Here is a 20,293-nt window from a genome sequence, read left to right as displayed (position 1 = left end):
ATTAGTATTTATTATAAATTTTAATATTCTAGCAGTAATGTAGGTTATTTTATTTATTATTATTAAATTTTAAACATTTATTTTAAATTTTAGTCATCTTTTCATATGGATGCTAAATACAGAGCAGCACACAAAATGTCTTATTATTTAATTATTTCATTAAAACTCTACTAGTGGAGGATTGGGATTGAAACTGTAAGAGCAAATTCTGTACTTTAGGGAAATTCCATTAGGTGGTATCACAAGTTAAAATTGGTGGAGATGAGATGTGCACAAGGTACACACACCAGTCTGTAAGATGGCAGACAATGGGCAATTGACTGTTGAAATTTGTGCTATTTTACATGATCAAAAACCATCAGGAATGGTTCATTTAAACTGTGCGTGTGCAAGACCATATTGTTGTCTTTTTTTTTTTTTTTCATTTTTTGGTAGACTTTTTAATTGATGTCTAGTAACAATCTGTCATTGTCTGTTTTCATTTGCAAATGAATGCTTGTTTTGTGTGTAAAGAATTTTTGTGCTGGTGTTTTTCAAAATGTTTAGTGTAATTGAGCAAAGAACATGCATTAAATGTTGTTTTTACAATGGAATTACTGCTACAAAAACATTAAAAATGTTGCATAAAGCCTTCGGTGGTAGTCTATCTAAAGTTTTTGAGTGGTACAAGATGTTTGAGGAAGGCAGAGAATGCTTTGGTAGATCATTCACTTCAACTGATGAGTGACACATTGCTCAAGTCAGAGATTTATTGCTCAATGAGCATCATTTAACAATTAGGAACATTATAGAACATACTCCAGTATTGTTTAGATCTTGTCAAGCAAATTGAAAAGATCATTTGGGCTTGTGGCATTTAGCTTCTTGATTCATCTTGAAAATGTTTAATTTTTTCAAAAACGTAGTGGCCAAGGAATGCTTTTTCAATGCAAATTGTTCTTAAAACACATTATTGACAGTGACGAAACATGGATCTACACTTTTAACACTGAAACAGCTTAACAATCGAGTGAATGGTGTTTAAAAGGTGAAGCAAGACCAAAAGGACCACGTCAAAGTCAGTCAAAAATCAGGATTGTGTTAACTGTTTTCTTTGATTTTTGTAGGGTTGTGCATCACAAATTTCTTCTGACTAGGAAAACTGTCAACAAAGAATATTATTCAAGTATTTTACATCAAGTGCAAGAAAATTACCTGATTTATGGCAAGAAAACTCATGGATTTTGCACCACAATAATACAGCTGCTCACGATGCTCTTTTTGTTTGTGAATTTTTGGTCAAAAATTTAGCAAATAAGGTTCCCTATTTACCTGATATGGCACCATGTGACTTTTTCCTGTTTCCTCAACAAAAATTTCTGCTTTGTGGTCACTGTTTTGAGTTGATCGATGCCATAAAACAAAATTTTCTGCGAGTTCTGAAGGGGTTTGATGAAAATGATTTTAAAGTATGTTTTGAAGATGGGAAAGAAACATTGGCAAAAATGCATTGCTATGGGAGAGGATTACTTTGAAGGAGACAAAATACATTTTGATGAATGAATAAATTCAAATCTTACATTTCATTGAACCCATTCCTGATACTTTTTGATCACCTGAAAACATTGAAGTAATATGAGTGGCTTTGACATGAAATCTCAGAAAATCAATAAGAATAATCTCTTCTGAGTTGAGAATCTCAAACAAATTTTACATTCAGATTCTAACTATACCCTTACAAAGCAACAATGATGCATAAGCTTATAGTGAGAGATAAGGAGTGAATGCTGCTAGTTGCATCTTAGGAAATTGAGGAAGAGTCCATGCTTTACAGTATGTGATTTACAGGCCAATTCACATGGCTTACTTTCATGTGAATTGTATTGTAGAAAAAAACAAAACATTTGATTCCAGACAATGAAATGCCATTGAATAATCTGGGACAAAGTGTGTGGATAATTTTGGGCCATGGAATCATTGGTCTATTTTTCTTTGATTTCATCATCATCAGAGAGTGTTATGTGAACATGTTGCAAAACATTTTCATCCTCAGCTGTTGACCAATGAGTCTACCACTTCACACAAAGTTGATATGCTCTATGCAGGATAAAGTACCTTGTACTTAATAAAAACTGGTCTTCATGCAACGTCAAATTGGTTTCATGAATTTTATGAGGACAGAAGAATGTGGCCTACTCACATCTTCATATTCATTTGGCTCCTTCCTGTGGGATTTCCTCAATGAGAGGATGTACCAAAGGCAATCAGAAAAAATATTGCAACTCAAAGCCCAGATTGTGCAGTTGTACTGTAAAGATTTTTGTTGAAAAGTAGTCATCAACATAACAACATGTTTTCCAAGAGACTGTGAGGCAAAACAGCAGTCATATTGAACACGTAATTCATTAGACACAAATTTCCAGACTTTGGTGATTAATTTTATGCCTGTTTTATACTTGGGTATTATTTCTACTTGAAATTTTATTTTTATCTTGAGGAAACTGTGTTTTATGTTTTCTTTCTTGCATAGACACAATGGAGTGACAGTTGATTTGCCCAGTGTTTTAAATCAACTGTCACTGCATTGTGTCTACGCAAGAAAAAAAAAATTGAAATTTTATGTTTGATTGCAGTTTATAACAAAATTTGATTTCTAACATATTTGTAAATATTGCAAATATATATTACACGAATAATACTCACATTAAATAATGTTAAAATGTTTTTTAATTCTTCTGTAGTCAATTAAGTATGTTAAATAATTCTTCTTTGTTAAAATTGTTATAAATTTTATTTCGATATTAATCACTACTGACTGTTTCTGGGAAAACAAAATTTATCTAATGATGCATCATCTATTAATAGATTGCATAAAATGTTGTCATTCGTTTTTATTGTTATTAAAAAAATTTGCAAACTTTTTTTGGTTTCTTTAGAATGAGAATATGAACAACGACTAATATACGAAATCTGATAGAAACTTACAACCAAAGTTCATTAATAGTAATACACACAATCTTCTACTGATTTAAGCTTTTTCATTATTTTATGTAATTTTTGTATGTTATGTATCATATACTGAATTTACCATATATCAGATAAGCATAAAAATAAACGTATTATCATAATAATATAATACTGTAGTAATTAATTCAAAATTATATATTCACAAAAGGTTAAAATTATAAAAAATTTCGTATTAAAAAAATACTGTGTATAAGTTAATAGTAATATCTATATACATTTCTCAGATGACTTATATTACCATTTCTTAACTTTTAATTAAATTTATTCTGTACATAATGATCAATAGTTGAGATTATAATGTATTATCAGAGGATTTTTTTTTAAATCAAAAGTTAATTGTCTACACCAAGGGTCTCCAGCTTAGGCTTGTGGACCAAATGGTCCTTAAATCATTTTCATCTGGTTGCATAGCTTGTTTTCATTGATATGTTTTTCGTCAGTATTTGAACTAGTTCAGAGCATACTAGTTTTTAAAAAGTCAACTGAATTAATAGATCTTGCAGCAAATGATTTTTATAAAAGTCTATTTAAAGAAGAAAGTTTGTTAAACTTTTTCAAATATCTGCCAGAAAAGAATTTTGAAAGTCTAAAAAGGTTTGCATGGAGGGTATTTTGTATTTTTGCTTCTATGTACTGTACTGTACATGCAGATAAGAATTACACTTCAATGCAAAATTTCCAGCAAAATAGTGGCCGAACATATTTGAATATTGAATTTTCGCAGGAAATTTTGTATTGAGGTGTAATTCTTATCTGCATAAAAAAATTGACACAATTCCTATACTTTCCCTTATTATGTATACAAAACAGCCAGGAAAGTAAAATGAACTGTCCTCTTGTTAAGGCATATTTTCACCTAATGACCTATATATTTAAGTGTTAAGGCATATTTTTATCTTAGATGAGAATAAGCTGTAATATTTTAAAAAATTTTTTAAATCAAAATTACATTTATTGTACATAAAAATAAAAATATTACATAAGTAAATGTAATTTTGATAATGAATTAAATGGAAAAATTACAATATGTAAATGGACCTGAACATCTGTAAGATTTATTTGTATTTTATATTCTTGTTTAATAACAATATCTTAGGCACATTTTCAAAACACTAGAGGTATCATTCTAAAGCTATCATTTCTAGCATTTAGAAAGTTTTCCTTTTTATTCTACACACCATTTGATTATAAATATGATATTAGGCTTATCATTAGAATTCTACTATAACAGTCACCATTAAAGAGTTTATTTACTAAATGGAAATCTTGTAGGAAACTAACAAATTGTAACAATTGTAACTTAGATTTAGAGAGATTATTTAACAGTATGAGGTCATTTCAGATAGATGATAAATATTCAAGGTGCATTTGTTCTCTTGCATCCTTCAGAACTAGGCATTCCCAAAACTTGAGATCAGTTCCAGACAATTTGCAAAAAGAATCAAATGTAATATATTTTCTATTAAGGCATATTTGAATATAGAAGAATTTAAATTTGATATGAATTTTAGATAAAGTTAAAATATTCCAGCTAAAGTAAGATAAAGATAAGGATTTTATCAACAATGTAATTTAGAATTATCTTTCTGTAGATTTGAATAAACTTAGAAAGACTAATCTTCTAACACCTTATCTTCTAGTTGTCTTCTATTATAGATCTATTTTGTCTAACTTAAAATTTTTTACTTTAAATATTTCAATAACATGAGAGTCTAAAACAATATGTAGGATGATTTAGATCAGTGGTTGAATTGTTATGATGCTTCTTTTACAGCTTGTTTTATAAGATGAAAATTTATTAAAAAGTTACCTGAAATTAAAAATCCTTACAGATCTATAAAATGAATCTCTGTATACATAAAGTCAAACGAGTTAAATGAGAATGATCTCACTACTACTTAATACGGATATTTTTGAGTATAAATGTCTATTTATAAATCAAGCATAGTTTCTAGCCAGCTAATATATGAGGATTATTTAAAAAGAAACGAGCCAGAGGCTAGAATATGAAAACCGATGACAGAATTGTAATATCGTTGCGTGTGTAAGAATGTGTGGTTCCGACAACAGCACGGAAGATCACAGCCCGCCACTAGGTCACGGGTGCATACCACACGACTACAAAGCTAGCAGAAGCATGCGTCAATCGTCCACCGTGGTCAGTCGTGTTGTAAACAGTGAAACAGTGAAATGGAGGCATCAAAAGAAGAGCAAAGAGGAGGTGTTCGTTTTCTGACAGCAAAAGGAGTAGGGGGAACGGACATTCATCGAAGAGTGTCACAAGTGTACGGTGAACACTGCATGTCCCTTGCAATGGTCAAGGCATGGCACAAGCACTTCAGGGAAAAGTGGGTGTCATTAGCTGATGATGCATGGTCAGGAACACCACACTGCATTACTGATGACATTGTCCAGCTGGTTGATGGAGTTGTTACCCAGGACTGCCGAGTCAATCATCCCCCATGGTCAGTTGTGTTGTAAACATGACTGACTGCGGTGGACGATTGACATGTGCTTCTGCTAGCTTTGTAGTCACATGATATGCACCTGTGACCCTCTAGTGGCAGGCTGTGATCTTCTGTGCTGTTGTCAGAACCACACATTCTTAGTAAACACGTAACGATATTACAATTCTGTTATCGGTTTTCACATTCCAGCCTCCGGCTCATTTCTTTTTGAATGATCCTCATATATCTGTGCCATAATGAGGAATTTGAATTTAAGTCTGGATTGCATCCTTAAAACTTTTTATATGATATATGGTCCAGATTTTACTGGATCCCATTTCTCATCCACATAGATGTTTCAATGTGACTTATTGAACTTAAGAAATAAATCCATTAAGGGTTTAATAAGTTCCACTTAAGTCTTGTGCCAACAGAGTGAGAAGAGTTATTACGGAAAAAAAATCCAAGTTACTGCAAGAAAAAAAAATAGAATTTTTTCAATAAAAATAATGAAATACTTTGAATTTAAAATAAGTTTTAAAATTAATAATTAATATTCCATTATTACTTGGAATAATTTCTTAGTTATATATAGTTTTGAGTGGAAAATTGATTAAATTTAAATAAATGTAATACAGTCAAACCTTGATTTTTGAATATAATTCATTTCTAAAAGTTGTTTTAAAACCTGAACAAATTTTACCATAAGAAACAATATAAAATGGATTAATCTGTTTTTTTTTTTTAATTATTCATCACCTTTCTAAAAGATATTCATTAAAACTTCTTGCATTTAATTAATACTGTTAAATATAAGGCTGAATGCAAATTTTGTACTAATGAGAAATAATAATTTAAAAAATATGTATTTAATAATAAATATTTATTTAATTTGACTGAAGCACCATTAAACATGAATATTTGGATGCCATTTATGTTATGTGAATATGAATTAACTTTGTTTTTATTAATTAATTTGATTTAAATTCTATAACATTAGTAATTAGTATCGGAATTAGTATCTTTCATGCATGCACACTGAAATCTAATTTAAATAGCAACATTATGCCATGACGTCTAATAACGTGAGGCAATCTTGGCACCACTACCTACTGAATCGGTGGTTCTGTCATTGATTGGTTGGGCTGTCAACTTTCTATAACATAGGAAATATAGGGAATTGACTGTCTGTATGTCTCTTTTGCTGACTAGCTTGTTTGGCAACCATGCAGTGATGAGTTTGAAATTCTGTTTGTGAACTGAATTGTTTAAAAAGTGAGTTGTTCAAAAACCAAGGTTTGACTGTATTTTGGCAGAAGTTATTTTATGTATAAATAGGAAATGAAGTCAAATTTCAAAGCATTTGAGATTTTTTAATTAATCAAGCTAAATACATTATTATTCTAAATGTAATACTGCATTAAATATTAAATACTAATTTACCATAAAATTATATTTTAGTATATAGAAAATTTTTTACGCAGATCCTATTAATTGTGAAATTAAAGTGTGTATTTATTTTTGAAATTCCGAATGACCATACTGATATGGAACTTCATAAGTTCCAAACTTCAATACATTAAATGTAGAGGCCAGTTCAGGAAGGATATGAGTCCATGGTTCTATGTTTCAAGATACATCAAAATAAAAACTGCTGCCAACAAAGTATTTGACTTTAAATGCTTGTGACAGCCCACAATTAGACACTAAATATATTCCTATTGTCGAATAGATGGGAATGCATGGACGGAACAAAATAACTGGTCACTCAAAACCAGCTATTTGTAGACATATTTCTCTTGAACCAACCTCTTCAAATAATGTATAGTTATTGGAGGAGAAATTTTATGTTAATTAATAGAAAATATTATCAGAAAATTACTACTATATTTATAAATATACTAGACTGCTGCTAATCTGGTTGTTCGTTGCACAGTGGAATGCCAAATTACTGAGTGTATATAGGCCTAAAGGCAATGAATGATGTGACCTGTTGCCTTTAGTACTTATTCCTTTTGGAGCTGTATTTTTTTGTGAAATTATGTACAATGATACAGTAATTGTAAGTTCAATTCTTTATTGAGGTGAGCAAGTAATGCTCATTTCATTACACACAAATGTTATTGGATTTAAATAAACTTATCCAAAATGGCTTGACCGATCTTGACCAAATTTAGTATGGACATTAAGTTCAGGTTGGTGAATGTTGTAGGATATTTGGAGTTCTGAACAGATTGTATCCTTGAGGGCATGAGAAAACTTTGCCATAGACTTAAGCTGGGGTTTTGGATACTCAGATCAATTTATAGACATTGAAAACAACAAATGTGATCCTAGTTAATGTTACAAGTTTACTGTGTACATTTAAAAAATATGAATAACAGACAAACATAATTGAGATGCTGGATTATTAAGGATTAGCAAGTGTACATTGTAATTAATATATTTGTGTAATCATTAATTAATAGATAATACACCTCTAATTTTGTTGTCAAGAATTTTCTGTATATAAAGTAGTTTTCAAATTGAAAATAAATGGTAACAAGAATTCATTTTTGTTACCATGTATTTGTTACCAAAATTCAAACTGAATTTTAATTATCTATTTTAAGGTTGGAATCAGATATTAAACGACTTAAGGCAGATTTACAAGCAAGTCGGCAATGTGAACAAGAACTGAGAGTACAAATACATAACCTTACTGTTGGTGAACGTTCAGTTAAGAATGAATTTGCACAGTTACAGCAAGATAATGAGAATTTACAAAACAAGTAAGTTTTTATATTGTTTATTTTAAATATTAGAATCTTTTTGAAATTACAAATGTGAGTTTGTTACTTTTGTTTCTGATAACATTATTGATTATATCTAAATAAAATGTAAGTAACTGGATAAGATAAAAATAAATAAATGAATAAAATTTTTAAAATTCGGCATTAGTTTTTAATAAACAAATATTTTCAGCTACATTAATAGTCATCATCACGTTTGAATACAGAACATTACTACAAGCATTATGGAATTAATTAAATACAAAATAATGGAATACAGTAAGTTTAACAAATGTAAAATAACAATTTAATAAATAACATCTAAATGTAACAAATATAAAGATGCATGATGTTTACTAATATGTTGTGTATATGTAGTGAAGTGTATAAGGCTGAGACTCCACTAGCATAAAAAAACTTTGCCATTATTACTTTTAATCACGTGACCATGATATTTTACCCCAGGGCGAGTCGTAAAGCAAGCATAAAGCGAGTTGAACACCAGTGTTTACCAGCCATTGAACTGAGTACTCAGTTCAATGGCTGGTCAAACTCTCTTACTTCTTGATGCTATCTGGTTCTTCTTGGTCCTTTTCATGTTATTGTGAGGTTAACTGAGGGTAGGAGATAGAAGATGATTCTTCCCTTCTCTACCTCTTAACGGCACAAGACCTTGAGGTCCGACCTCGTTTGTCAGAAGGATGACTAGGGATTGAGTGGTCAATGTTTATTTACGGATGAGGATTGTAGAATCCTGTTCACGTCAGGAACTGACACCAATCTATCAAATTTCTCGCAGATAGATACGTGTTATTTTCGGAATCGTGGTATGCCGGATGATGATAATGGAGGAAGAAATGCACACTCTTCTATAGTTAAATAAAAATACCCGTTTGTTTTGGGATTGATATGAAATACATCAATTAACATAATTGGAAGTATTATTTATATCATCAAATCGAATTATTGAACCACGTCTCTATTGACTAGAGAGAGAGAGTTTACAAAACATTGCGAGTAGGATAAATACCTTAGTATCCTGAAATTGTTGATAAAGCCGAAGAATGAGAGTTCGTTAGAATATAAAAGTCAAATTGACTGAAGATAGATGAGATGGATGGCTTCAACGGCGGGAGACGATATTCCCCGGCACTCACACACTCACTTGACAATTGTCAATACTTTTTCTTTTTGCGTCATCGTTCGTTTTCCTTTTATTTCGGGATCTTGGGTTCGAGATTTCATGATGCACATCAAGGGTGAAAGTCCTTTTTTGACCAATGGTGAATTACATGATATAATTATTTTTCAACAGTTAACTCATCTTCTACAAGGAAGTATTACCGTGGGAACGAAGGTTGATGATTAATTTTTATGAGAAAATTTGTCAGGTGTTTTTCTGTTTTTTGTTTCTGTGTTTGATTTAACCCTAACTTTCAAAAATTGGTTGGCAAATAAAAGAAAAAAATTAAATCAAATCTCGTTATTCTTATATTCGGGTCTTCACATTATCACACTTTCTCTCTCCTTTCTATCTTTTTACAGGAAATTCTTGTTCAGTAATTATATCCCAAATTTAGAAAGTGGTTTTTCCTCCTCCAATGGCAATTTGAGTTTTGAATTTTACTAATGGCATGTGTCATCTGTATCTGTATTATCAAAATGTTAAATGAACTGTCTTTTAAGAAAGTATTGTTTTTTTTTTATAGATGTTCCATGAAGAGTTACTTTTAGTTTTGTTTTGATAAAGATTTAAAGTCAGAAGCAAATTATATAACAGACCACCTATATTTTGGGCCTTTACGAAAGCTTTACAAAGAATATAAAGTTATACATTGTGAAAAGAAATAAAGCTGAGTTGAAATAAAAATATCAATTTTTTCTTATATTTTTAGATTACATAATTTGGTTACTGCAAGACAACAAGATAAAGCTACTATAAGTCAGCTGGAAAAAAAACTTCAAGATGAAAGAAAATTAAGAACTTTGTTAGAGGGTCAGTTGGCTAATGAAAGAAAAGCTAAGAAAGCTGAAGAAGCTGCTGCAGCAAGAGCAGTTGCTATGGCAGCTGCAAGGTAAAAAAAAAGCATATTTAAATATTTTAATAAATAGTTCCAGCTTTAGAATTTACAGAAATATATCTTCTAAAATACTAAAATTCACACCTTCAAAGTTTGGAATAACTTAGGTTATTCCAAACTGAACTTGCTATAGACATTTGATACAAAATCTGCTTAATCTGACACAAGCTACTGAAGGTAGCCAAAAATGTTTGTTCTTAATCAGTGAATGCTGGAAAGTGAGAGGAAGGTGTGAATTTTAATATTTATATTTCTGTAAATAATATAATAATAATAATAATAATAATCTTATTATTGATTGGAGCTTGCATATAACATAATTTATTTCACATTTTTCAGGAAAAATTTTTTCCTGAAAATGTGATTCAAAATAGTTTGGTATAAAATATTTCTTTAGGAATTAAAATACTAAAGAAATATTTATATAGATTGTCAATATGATTTCTAAATAGTAAATATTACAACTTAAACACTAACACATGTTATAATAAAACTGTTTTATAAACAACTTAATATATGTTTAATAAATTGAATGAAGTACTAATTAAATTATAAATAGTAATAAAACGTTAAACAGGGTAAGTAAATAAGGCTATAATTATTGGAAATTTTTATTTTTCTTGAGATTCACATTCTTGATCTTATTGTTGTCAGGTGGAGATGTGCAACCCTTATGCTCATATATGACAGAAGAGGCATAAATATAGCCTCTTCTGTCTTAAACTCTCTTTTTTCCCCTTTTGTTATCTTAAGGACAACACCAGTGAATGTTGTGTAGATTTGTATGTGATGCCTTTGTATGTACCCATCTTGAGTCATCTGGGTTGATCTCAAAATAAAACTTACATTTTGTGACTACAGAGCTCATTTTTGAGTTATTAAACAACAATTTTATTGATTCAGACATTAAATGAATAAACAATGAACATCCAGTGTTGTTTGCCTATTGGTTTACAGTAGCTTACTGCTTTAACAATGGCTGATATGTAATTAAAGCAAGATATGTCAAAAATTGAAACTTCTACAATGTGAGCAAATAATAATTAAAATGATCAGCATTTAAACTACTGGTAAGATTGAAAACAATTGAATGGTATCAGCAAAGCTGTGTATATAGGGGGTTTGGGAGTTTATACACCAATTTTAGAAGAATTAAAAAGTAAGTAAAAAAAAATAAAGTGCCTATAATCTATATTGTAAAATTAATAAACTACATTATGATATATTTTTTTTAAACCTACCCTTTAAAAAATCCTTTCTACATGCCTGGGTATTGGCCACATGTTGAGATTGATAGCATAAAAAAAAAAAGTGTTAGTCCATTTACCTGAAGATAATGATAACTATAATCAAACTTGTAATACAATAAGTAGATTCTATGTGTGTGTGTGTGTGTGTGTGTGTGTGTGTGTGTGCACGCACGCGCGTGCACATGCATACAGGGTGTCTCAAAAATACGGAGCATAGTTTCGGAAATGACTTCTTCATATGTAGACAATAAAAATGGTTTATATCAACACCGGTCTGGAAATACTTGGTTTCTGCATTTTGAAGATTTCTATGATACATAATTGGTTCTCATTGCCTTACAAACATTTGTCAGGAGCAATGCACTTTAAAGTTCACTGCTCCTGACAGATCTTTGCACAAGATGGTCCTTGTGATAAAGAAAATCACCTGCAGGAGATGAGACATTCCCATTAATAACTCAGAAACCAAGACAAATCTTTGTAAGGCACTGTGAACAGTTGTTCTATAGACAGACCTTCAAAAGTTTAGTGTAGTGTCTTGCAAAGTTTAATAAAAATAAACTTGCAAAGTTTATTTTTCCAGTTTATTTTGCTCAATAACTGTGGCACAATATATTGCATATAAACTGTAGTTTATATGATCTATAACACATAATTCATATATATCTTTATACATATTTATACATATAAAGATTCACTAAAAGCATGAAAACATATGCAGTGGAACCTGATTAACTTGAACTGGGATAACCCAAAAGTCACAGTTACTTGGAAGTCATTTTCTTTCTTCAATTATCTAGCATGTGATAGTAATTATTGGAAATAATTTATTTTATGGTTACTTTTATTTTTGTAATGAAATAAAATCATAAAGAAAAACATTTTTGCTTACATCTTCAAAATTTTTCAAAGTAAATGAAATGTTAATATTAATCATTCATTATTGGTTCTAAGAAATTTCAATTTTTTAATGTATTTATTTAACTATAGGACAGAATGTACAGATAGTTGTAAAATGAGGCGGAGAGATTTGGAAAATGATATAAAGCAAATGCGCCGTGAACTGAAATTACGAGAAGAGCAACTTCACCAAGTGGAGAGAGAAGCTCAGGTATACGTTAGTTTTTTTTTTTTTTAGATTTCTTAAAAACAACAGGTAAAATGGTATTAGTCATTTTTATTATTTAAATTTAATTATTTTTAATAATTTCAAAATTTTAAATAATTTTTAGATGGGATTTACTTTAACTAATGTAAAATTTATTGAAAAAGGCTTAAAATTTTACAAAAACTTCTTATGATGGAGATATTTGTTATAATTCATATTATTACTCTAGTTCCAAGATATCTAAATTCTTTAGAAACAGTTATTGTATAATGAAATATTTCTAGTTTATAATACTAATTTTTTAAAATAAATTTTTGTAGGTTGCATTTTAGATTTTATGTATGTATATGTACTTGCTAGCCATTATTTGGTATGTTTGCACTATTTAGTATAATTGTGACTAACACTTTTATTTAACTTGCTTTATATTGTGTCCTCACTTCTTGCAACTCAAATTTCATCCACTCCTAATTAAGATAGAAAGCTGAAACTTGAGGACATGCATAAGTCTGATGATGTTTGAGATAGCCCCATTCCCATCACAAATCTCAAAAAACAAAACCAAAATATAATGTAATCAGTAATTATATTTGTAAATAATACTTCAGGTATGTATGTTTAAGTGCATTGTAATAATGTAAAAGTGTTAAATATATACGTAATATGATCCAAAAGTTCGGGGACTGCAGTAATCTATGACAACAAAAGCATGTATTTGAAGTTACAGCGTATGAAATGGATTCTACCAAACCACAATCTACGTGTTCAGGTTAATTTCGCCCATGTCATGTGATTAAACTGCAAGCGCTACCGTTTTTTCCGGAGATAGTTATCTTTGTTCTGCGATGTAATAAAAGTGGAGTTTCAAGAACAACCTCTTAATTTTGTCAGCGTTTAGGTAAAACATCTACGGAGGCTTTAAAATTGCTAAGAAAGGTGTACGGCGATTCTACCATGGCAAAGTCAAAATGTTGGAGGTTGTTCTTGAAACTCCGCTTTTATTATGTCACAGAACAAAGGTAACTATCTCCGGAAAAAAACAGTAGCGCTTGCGGTTTAATCACATGACATGGGTGAAATTAACCTGAACACATAGAGGTTGGTTTGGTAGAATCCATTTCATATGCTGTAACTTCAAATACGTGCTTTTGTTATCATAGATTACGGCAGTTTCCGAACTTTTGGATCGTACCACGTATATCTGTATATTGAAATTATTTATTATTGAAATTGTAGTGAATACAAAAATAAACCAAATTAATTACAGGTATCCCTCGTATAACACTGTAGTTACGTTCCAAAAAAGTGTTGTGTTATACGAATCCATGCTATACAAAACAAAGAACTAATGCAAAACATAGGGTTAGGTTCCAAGAAGTTAGCAAAAGTATACTATTGTTTTTTGTTACTAAGGGAAATATTGAAGCAATTGATAATTTATTTCCAATCAATAATTAACTAACAATCATAATTAAAAGTACTGTATTAGATGTTAATATTAATTTTAGTTAAACAATGGCATTTTCTTTTTACAAAGTAAAAAGAAAATGCCCTTGTTTGTTATTGTTGTCTTCTGAGCTTTTTTGTTGATCGTGATCTGAAATATCAGCAATGTCTTCATATTTTTTATTTTTACCATAAAAATCTTTTATGTATGACAAAATAAAAAGTAAAAATATGTTAATAATCGAAAATTTGTTCTAGTAGTTCAAGTTTGTTCAATAGAGGACCGAGCATTTTATTTTCCAGAATTTGCATTGGAATACTGAATTGTTGGAGCTAGGAACAGTTTGAGTACTGAGATACCACTGTATTTGTTTGTCATTTTTACAAATGATTAGTTACCTATGGTTAAAAAAAAGTGTAGTAATACTTACTTAAAATGTTAAAATAAACTTTACTAAATATGAAGATTAATCTATAAAAGGAAAACACAGTGACAGTCTTAAGGGCTAAAGTCTGAAAACAACGACAATGACACCCAGTTAATAGGAAAGCGGAAGAAACAAATTGCACTATCAGTTTTCATTAACGTAAACTCGATGAAAAACACAAAACGAATTGAAAATTTTGATATTCTAAAATCTGTGGGCAAATTTGAGACAACACATATTCTTACTTGAATAAATCAATATCAAATAACAGAGTTTGCACTTAAAAGTTGTGAAATTTCGTACAGAGGATTTCTCAAATTTTTGAACCATGTTAGAATGAAACAGTGTTGAAGTGCCATGTTGTATGAGGGTTACCTACATATATATATATATATTAACTACTAAATTATTATAACTGAAAGTTATATACGTAAGATTTGCATAACAACTTTATCTGATTGACTTGTGGTAAGAAATACATTTAGCAATTAAAAATAAATTCTAATTTAAGAGTTAGCAATTTGAATGCAGAATACTTTGTTGTCATTATTATTATTAAAATAAAAATGATTTGTTTCTTTATAGTCACTACGTCAGTACAAAGATTCTCATGGGGACACTGAAGTGCTGATGTCAGCACTATCTGCCATGCAGGATAAAAATACTCATTTAGAAACCAATCTCAGTGCTGAAACCCGTCTTAAACTCGATTTATTTTCTGCATTGGGAGAGGCAAAGAGACAGTTGGAGATAACCCAAGGTTGGTTATAATCAAAAAACTTTTTTGTGTATTATTTTTGTTCCTATTTAGAGATGATAAAATTAAATAATAATAAATGAAAATTACATTAAAACTTTTCTAAATAAATTTCGATAAAAAATTTAAATTTTTCAATAAATATATTTTTGAGTTTCTGATTTCAAAAGATTGTTTTTAGTCATTCCTTGTATTATTCTAAAATTTATTGTAAAATACAATAGTAAATTACATAAATTAAACATTATTATGATATAATTAAATAGAAATGCTTAATATTAAACATAGTTTCTTCAAAATTTGACTGAAATTAAGTTGTAACATCCTAGGATAATATATGAACTAATATCTTCAAGATAGTGAAATATTTTTAAATTATTCAATTTGTAATAGAGCAATGATAGCAAATCAGGCTGAACAAAATACTATAGTTTTGTTTATGAATTTTGATATTCTTAAACTAAAAAGCAACAAAATATTGTTGAAGAAAATGGATAAAATAAATTATTTCACAAAATAAAAAACTTTTATTATTTCAAAAAATTAAGGTTGAAAGAATGTTTCTAAAAGTGTTTATAAATAATTTCACATAATAGGAATGTTTGCCATTACAATTTATATTATTGAATAGGTCAGAAATCTACATTCATTTTTATATATTCTAAATAAGTAAATTTTTTAAGTCCAAATATTTCTTGCTTTATCAAAATATTGAAATAATTTTTAAAATATATACTAGAGTCAAATTTGAACCAAATTTTTTGATTTTTACGTTGTGTGTGATTGTGAAAGATTAGTGTGTCAGTTTCCTGTAAATCAAGTCCATAGTTGTATAACAATCATTAATGTTTGTATCATTATCTTTGTCATTAACATTAAGACTGAATTTGCATAGCAATGTTAAAGTTGATAGATAAGAAATGATGCACGTAGAGCAGCAAGTAAACATCAAATTTTGTTTGAAATTTTGTAAAATTTTCAGGAACTTTTGACATGCTACATGAAATATTTATCAAACCATGTGTCAAACGTGTGTATGAATGACAAATGCAGTTTAAAAGCAGTTGGGACTCAAAGGTAATCTCTATTCTGGAAGACCAGACAAAATAAGGAATGATGAGATGAGAAAAGAGATCAAACAAGATTGCAGGAAAACTATTGACATTTGGCAAACATTTTGGGAATTTTTCTAAATTTCGTACATCTTTGTTGTTCCAAGGAATTTATTTAGACAAACTCTATGAAGTTTACACACTGGTGATTGGAAAGTTGGTAGACAATGTTGACCAGGATCCTCACATAATGAATAGAACAATCACTGGTGATAAAACATAATTTCCTTCCTAATTTCCAGATCAAATGTATCTGATATGGAAATCACATAATAGAAAAAAATTCAGATTAATAAATCAAAAGGGGAAGTGATATTAGTGGCAGATATTCATGATTTCGTACCCCAAATTTTTTTCCTGGGAGTCAAACTGTCATTAAAGAAAGGTATATTCAAGAGGGAGAACTGGGTCCTTCATCATGTTGCTGTGCATCAGTAGTTCCTGTTCAAAAAATATATGACTAAGAGGTGTATAACAGTTTGTTCTTTAATCTTCTTATTTTCCCAATCATGCCCCACAAAATTTTATTTGTTTCCTAAAATGAAAGAGATTGAACAGTTGCAGGTTTCAGTTGGAAATAGGATGGAAGTTGCCAACTGAAACTTGCAACCCTTCAATTTCTATTTTATTTTAGGAGTGCAAATGAGTGGGTGGAAGCTGTACCAACAAGTATTTAAAGACATCACAAAAAAATTACTTCTGTGACTACTTTGACAAATGGTATAGATGCTGGCCAAAGTATGTAGCTAAGGAGAAGCTTGTTTTGGTTGATAGTTGGGTGGTGCTGGCATTCTTGTATAGTGACCATCTATGTATTCCTTTTCCAAAAGTTTGGTTCATTTTGACTTTCTTTCTCTTATGTACAGGGTTGATTTAAAAAATAAGGTCTCCTACTCAGTGTTCTGTGAAATGCAAAAATAGAAGCATATGACTGCCACCATTTAATAGCCACAAATGTCTTATGTATTTTTCTGCAGTCTCAGTTCCATATGCTGTATTATTGTATAACAGTTAGGAGTTAAACAAGTTTATGTTTAAACTTTTCATACAAAGCAGCAATCAGTGATGAAAGTTTCATGTTTAAAAGTTTTTGTCTGTTGGAATTCATAAAAGTTTGAAAACTGTGGCAAGAGATATATTTGCACAGTAATATCAGAAAGAACTATTTTTTTCATGTGCTATGATAATGCAAGACTACTGTACAGTAAGAAAATGGCAAGATGCTTACAGACATGAAGTTACAGATTATTCCTCATTTTCCTGATCTGGCACAAATTTTCAGACTTCTGGTTGTTCCCAAAGTTGAAGAGATATTGAAGAGTCTATGTTAAAGTTTAAACAGTTGTATAAAAATGGATCAAGGAAAAGTCAAAGGTTTTTCTTGCATGAAATGCAAAAATACTTGGAAAAATTTGTCAATCTAACTGGTGATTATAATTAAAATAAACTATTTTTACTGTGTTTTAAAACTAGCCATGTTATTCTTTCTCTTCCTAAACTAATTTTACAAAAATTGAGACCTATAATTACCAATCAACCCTTATATATTATACATGTATATAGTCTGTATGTGTATATATTTTTAGATTATTAATATTTATTTTTATTGTATTTTGTAAGTTATTAAAAATATTTTTTTGTTTAAACTTTAATTTAGCAATGATAGTTCAGAAGGATAAAGAAATTGATGAACTCAAGTCGAAAATAGCAGAAGTTATGGCCGTTATGCCCGTAACAAGCACCAATAATTACCCACCACCTGCTATTACTCTTGCTTCAGGAATCGTTTCTTCACTCCTTTACAGTCCTAAGTTTCACACCGAGGAAAAAGTCACAAAATCAACATTGGATCCAAATGCTTCTGTCTACACACCCAAAGTGGTACCATCAGACATGTGAATAGATACTTTCTCAATAAGAATATGGTAGAAAACTGGTGCAGTAATGACTTATTATTTCATTCTGATTTATTATACTGGCCTTTATCATCTGATATTTTTTTAAAAGTATAATATCAGTGTGCTTGTGATAAACCTGTATATATATATATATATATGACTTTGTGCAAAGACTATTTGTTGTAGTGTAGTATAGAGACGTAAGATATTTAAATGTTTTCATAATCATTTGTAATAATATTACATTGACTATTCATAAAGAATATAAATTATTTTGTTTTGTTTAAATAAAAACATTTAAATACTTCAATTTATTATGTTTTATAATAAAATTAAAATTCCTTAAAGAGAATTTTAATAATATGATTTTTATTAACAAAGAAAAATTGAGCAAAGCTTGTACTCTGTGTTTTATTATTATTGCTGGATTAAATCTATAAAAAAAAATGAATAAGCATATACATTTGTAAGATCTCAAGAATTTTTAAAATGTAAATCACAAGCACATCAACTTGTTTTTCTATATATCATTTATAGCTTAAATAATAATTAAATAAGACATGACTGCACCAGTTTTCCATGTTTGGTGTATACAATTGTTTACTATGCCCAGTGAGGGTTTTTATAACCAAATATTTTGGCAAAGTTTGCTTGATTAGATTGATTTAGTTCCGAGGAACACGTAATTGTACAGAATTTAAGTTATTATGATAATTATCACCCATTTTTAAATCCTCTGCAGAATTTTGCAGGCACTGGAATTTTTTTTTAATCATCACTATTTGGCTCTCACTGGGCTTTAGGTTGTAGCGAAACTTTCATAAGCAATCAATTTTTCTTATTCGCCATTTCAAGCAAATTGTTCTGTGCTTGGCTTTGTGTCACATTGTGCAAAAAAAAAAAAAACTTTACCAGTGTTTAAATGCTTTCCCAATTTGTTGCCTCCTCTCCCCCTTAATTTCTGCTGATTTGCCAAACAATTCTCCATGGATTGTCCATGTTGCAACAGCAGGGGTGGAAAGAAGGGGAACTGAATGTAGTGTCCCATTTCTGTGCACTGGCGCTCTCTAGACTCGACAGAAAGAATAAAGACTAAGTCTTTCATTAAATGTGTTGTCGTTATTTGAATTTTTTTAAATTCGTGATGCTCTTTTTAAATACTTGAAAGAAATGTATGAATGATTAATAAATTCAAAATTAGTCTAGAATCACAAAAAATTATTTAATACATAAAATATTTGAATAACTTTTTTTTATTATTTTATACAAAATAGAATCTACTCATTGCTATCACTTCATTTGCCTGTACTGACAATAACCAACTGATAACATTAAGCAGTTATCAGTTGGTTATAATCTATAATTAGTGAGAATTCTGGTTTCATGTTGGACACATTAAAACAAAAAGTGTGTAAAAATTTGTTAATTATCATAATTAATGGAAATTCATCCAGTATTGTTTGCCTGCTATTTTTCGCAGTATCCTCTTTAACAATGACTAGCACATAATTGAAGGCATTCCAGAAATTTAGACTATTGTGTTGTGAGCCAATAATATAACATTTAAAAATGTTTCTTAAGGCCGATAATGCAACTAATAGTAACTAATAGTTTAAAAATGCATATTGAAGATGGTAACTATAAACAAAACTCTACGATAAATAAACTTTTATAACAAATTTTTAATTTACACTCGTACTTATTAATTCTAATAACATTTGACAACTGATGATAATATTATTACAGTAACTTCTAACAGTTTTAATGACGACTTAGTAGTGTGGAATGATTCCAAAGCATATGTCTAAGTTAGCATTGATATTTAATTGATATAGTTCGGGTTAAGTGTTACGCCAAATTTGACTGAATTGTCTTCACACCAATTAGCACTAGACGAGGATCTACTTTTCACATCGACTGTACGAAGAATTTTGTATTATTGCTATGTTACAAACTTAATAGTTTCACCGTAAGTACAGAATAAGTTCA

General features: G+C 29.6%; 1 protein-coding gene across 1 annotated transcript in view; it reads left to right on the top strand.

Annotated features, from left to right (window-relative positions):
• Positions 1-19,413, top strand: part of LOC136977204 (macoilin-1-like) — a 96,317-nt gene extending 76,904 nt beyond the window's left edge. Inside the window, exons 8-12 of the mRNA XM_067272668.1 lie at positions 8,066-8,224; positions 10,120-10,299; positions 12,546-12,666; positions 15,123-15,297; positions 18,064-19,413. Of these exons, the coding sequence (XP_067128769.1) occupies positions 8,066-8,224; positions 10,120-10,299; positions 12,546-12,666; positions 15,123-15,297; positions 18,064-18,305 (877 nt within the window). The 3' untranslated portion in view covers positions 18,306-19,413. The remainder of the gene's footprint in view (positions 1-8,065; positions 8,225-10,119; positions 10,300-12,545; positions 12,667-15,122; positions 15,298-18,063) is intronic.
• Positions 19,414-20,293: the final 880 nt, after the last annotated feature.

Source organism: Centruroides vittatus, unplaced genomic scaffold (assembly GCF_030686945.1).
Source record: "Centruroides vittatus isolate TY-2023 unplaced genomic scaffold, ASM3068694v2 contig_452, whole genome shotgun sequence".
NCBI classification, from domain to species: Eukaryota; Metazoa; Arthropoda; class Arachnida; order Scorpiones; family Buthidae; genus Centruroides; species Centruroides vittatus.
The sequence above is the reverse complement of the archived record's forward strand: the minus strand, read 5'-3'. Positions and strand labels throughout refer to the sequence as shown.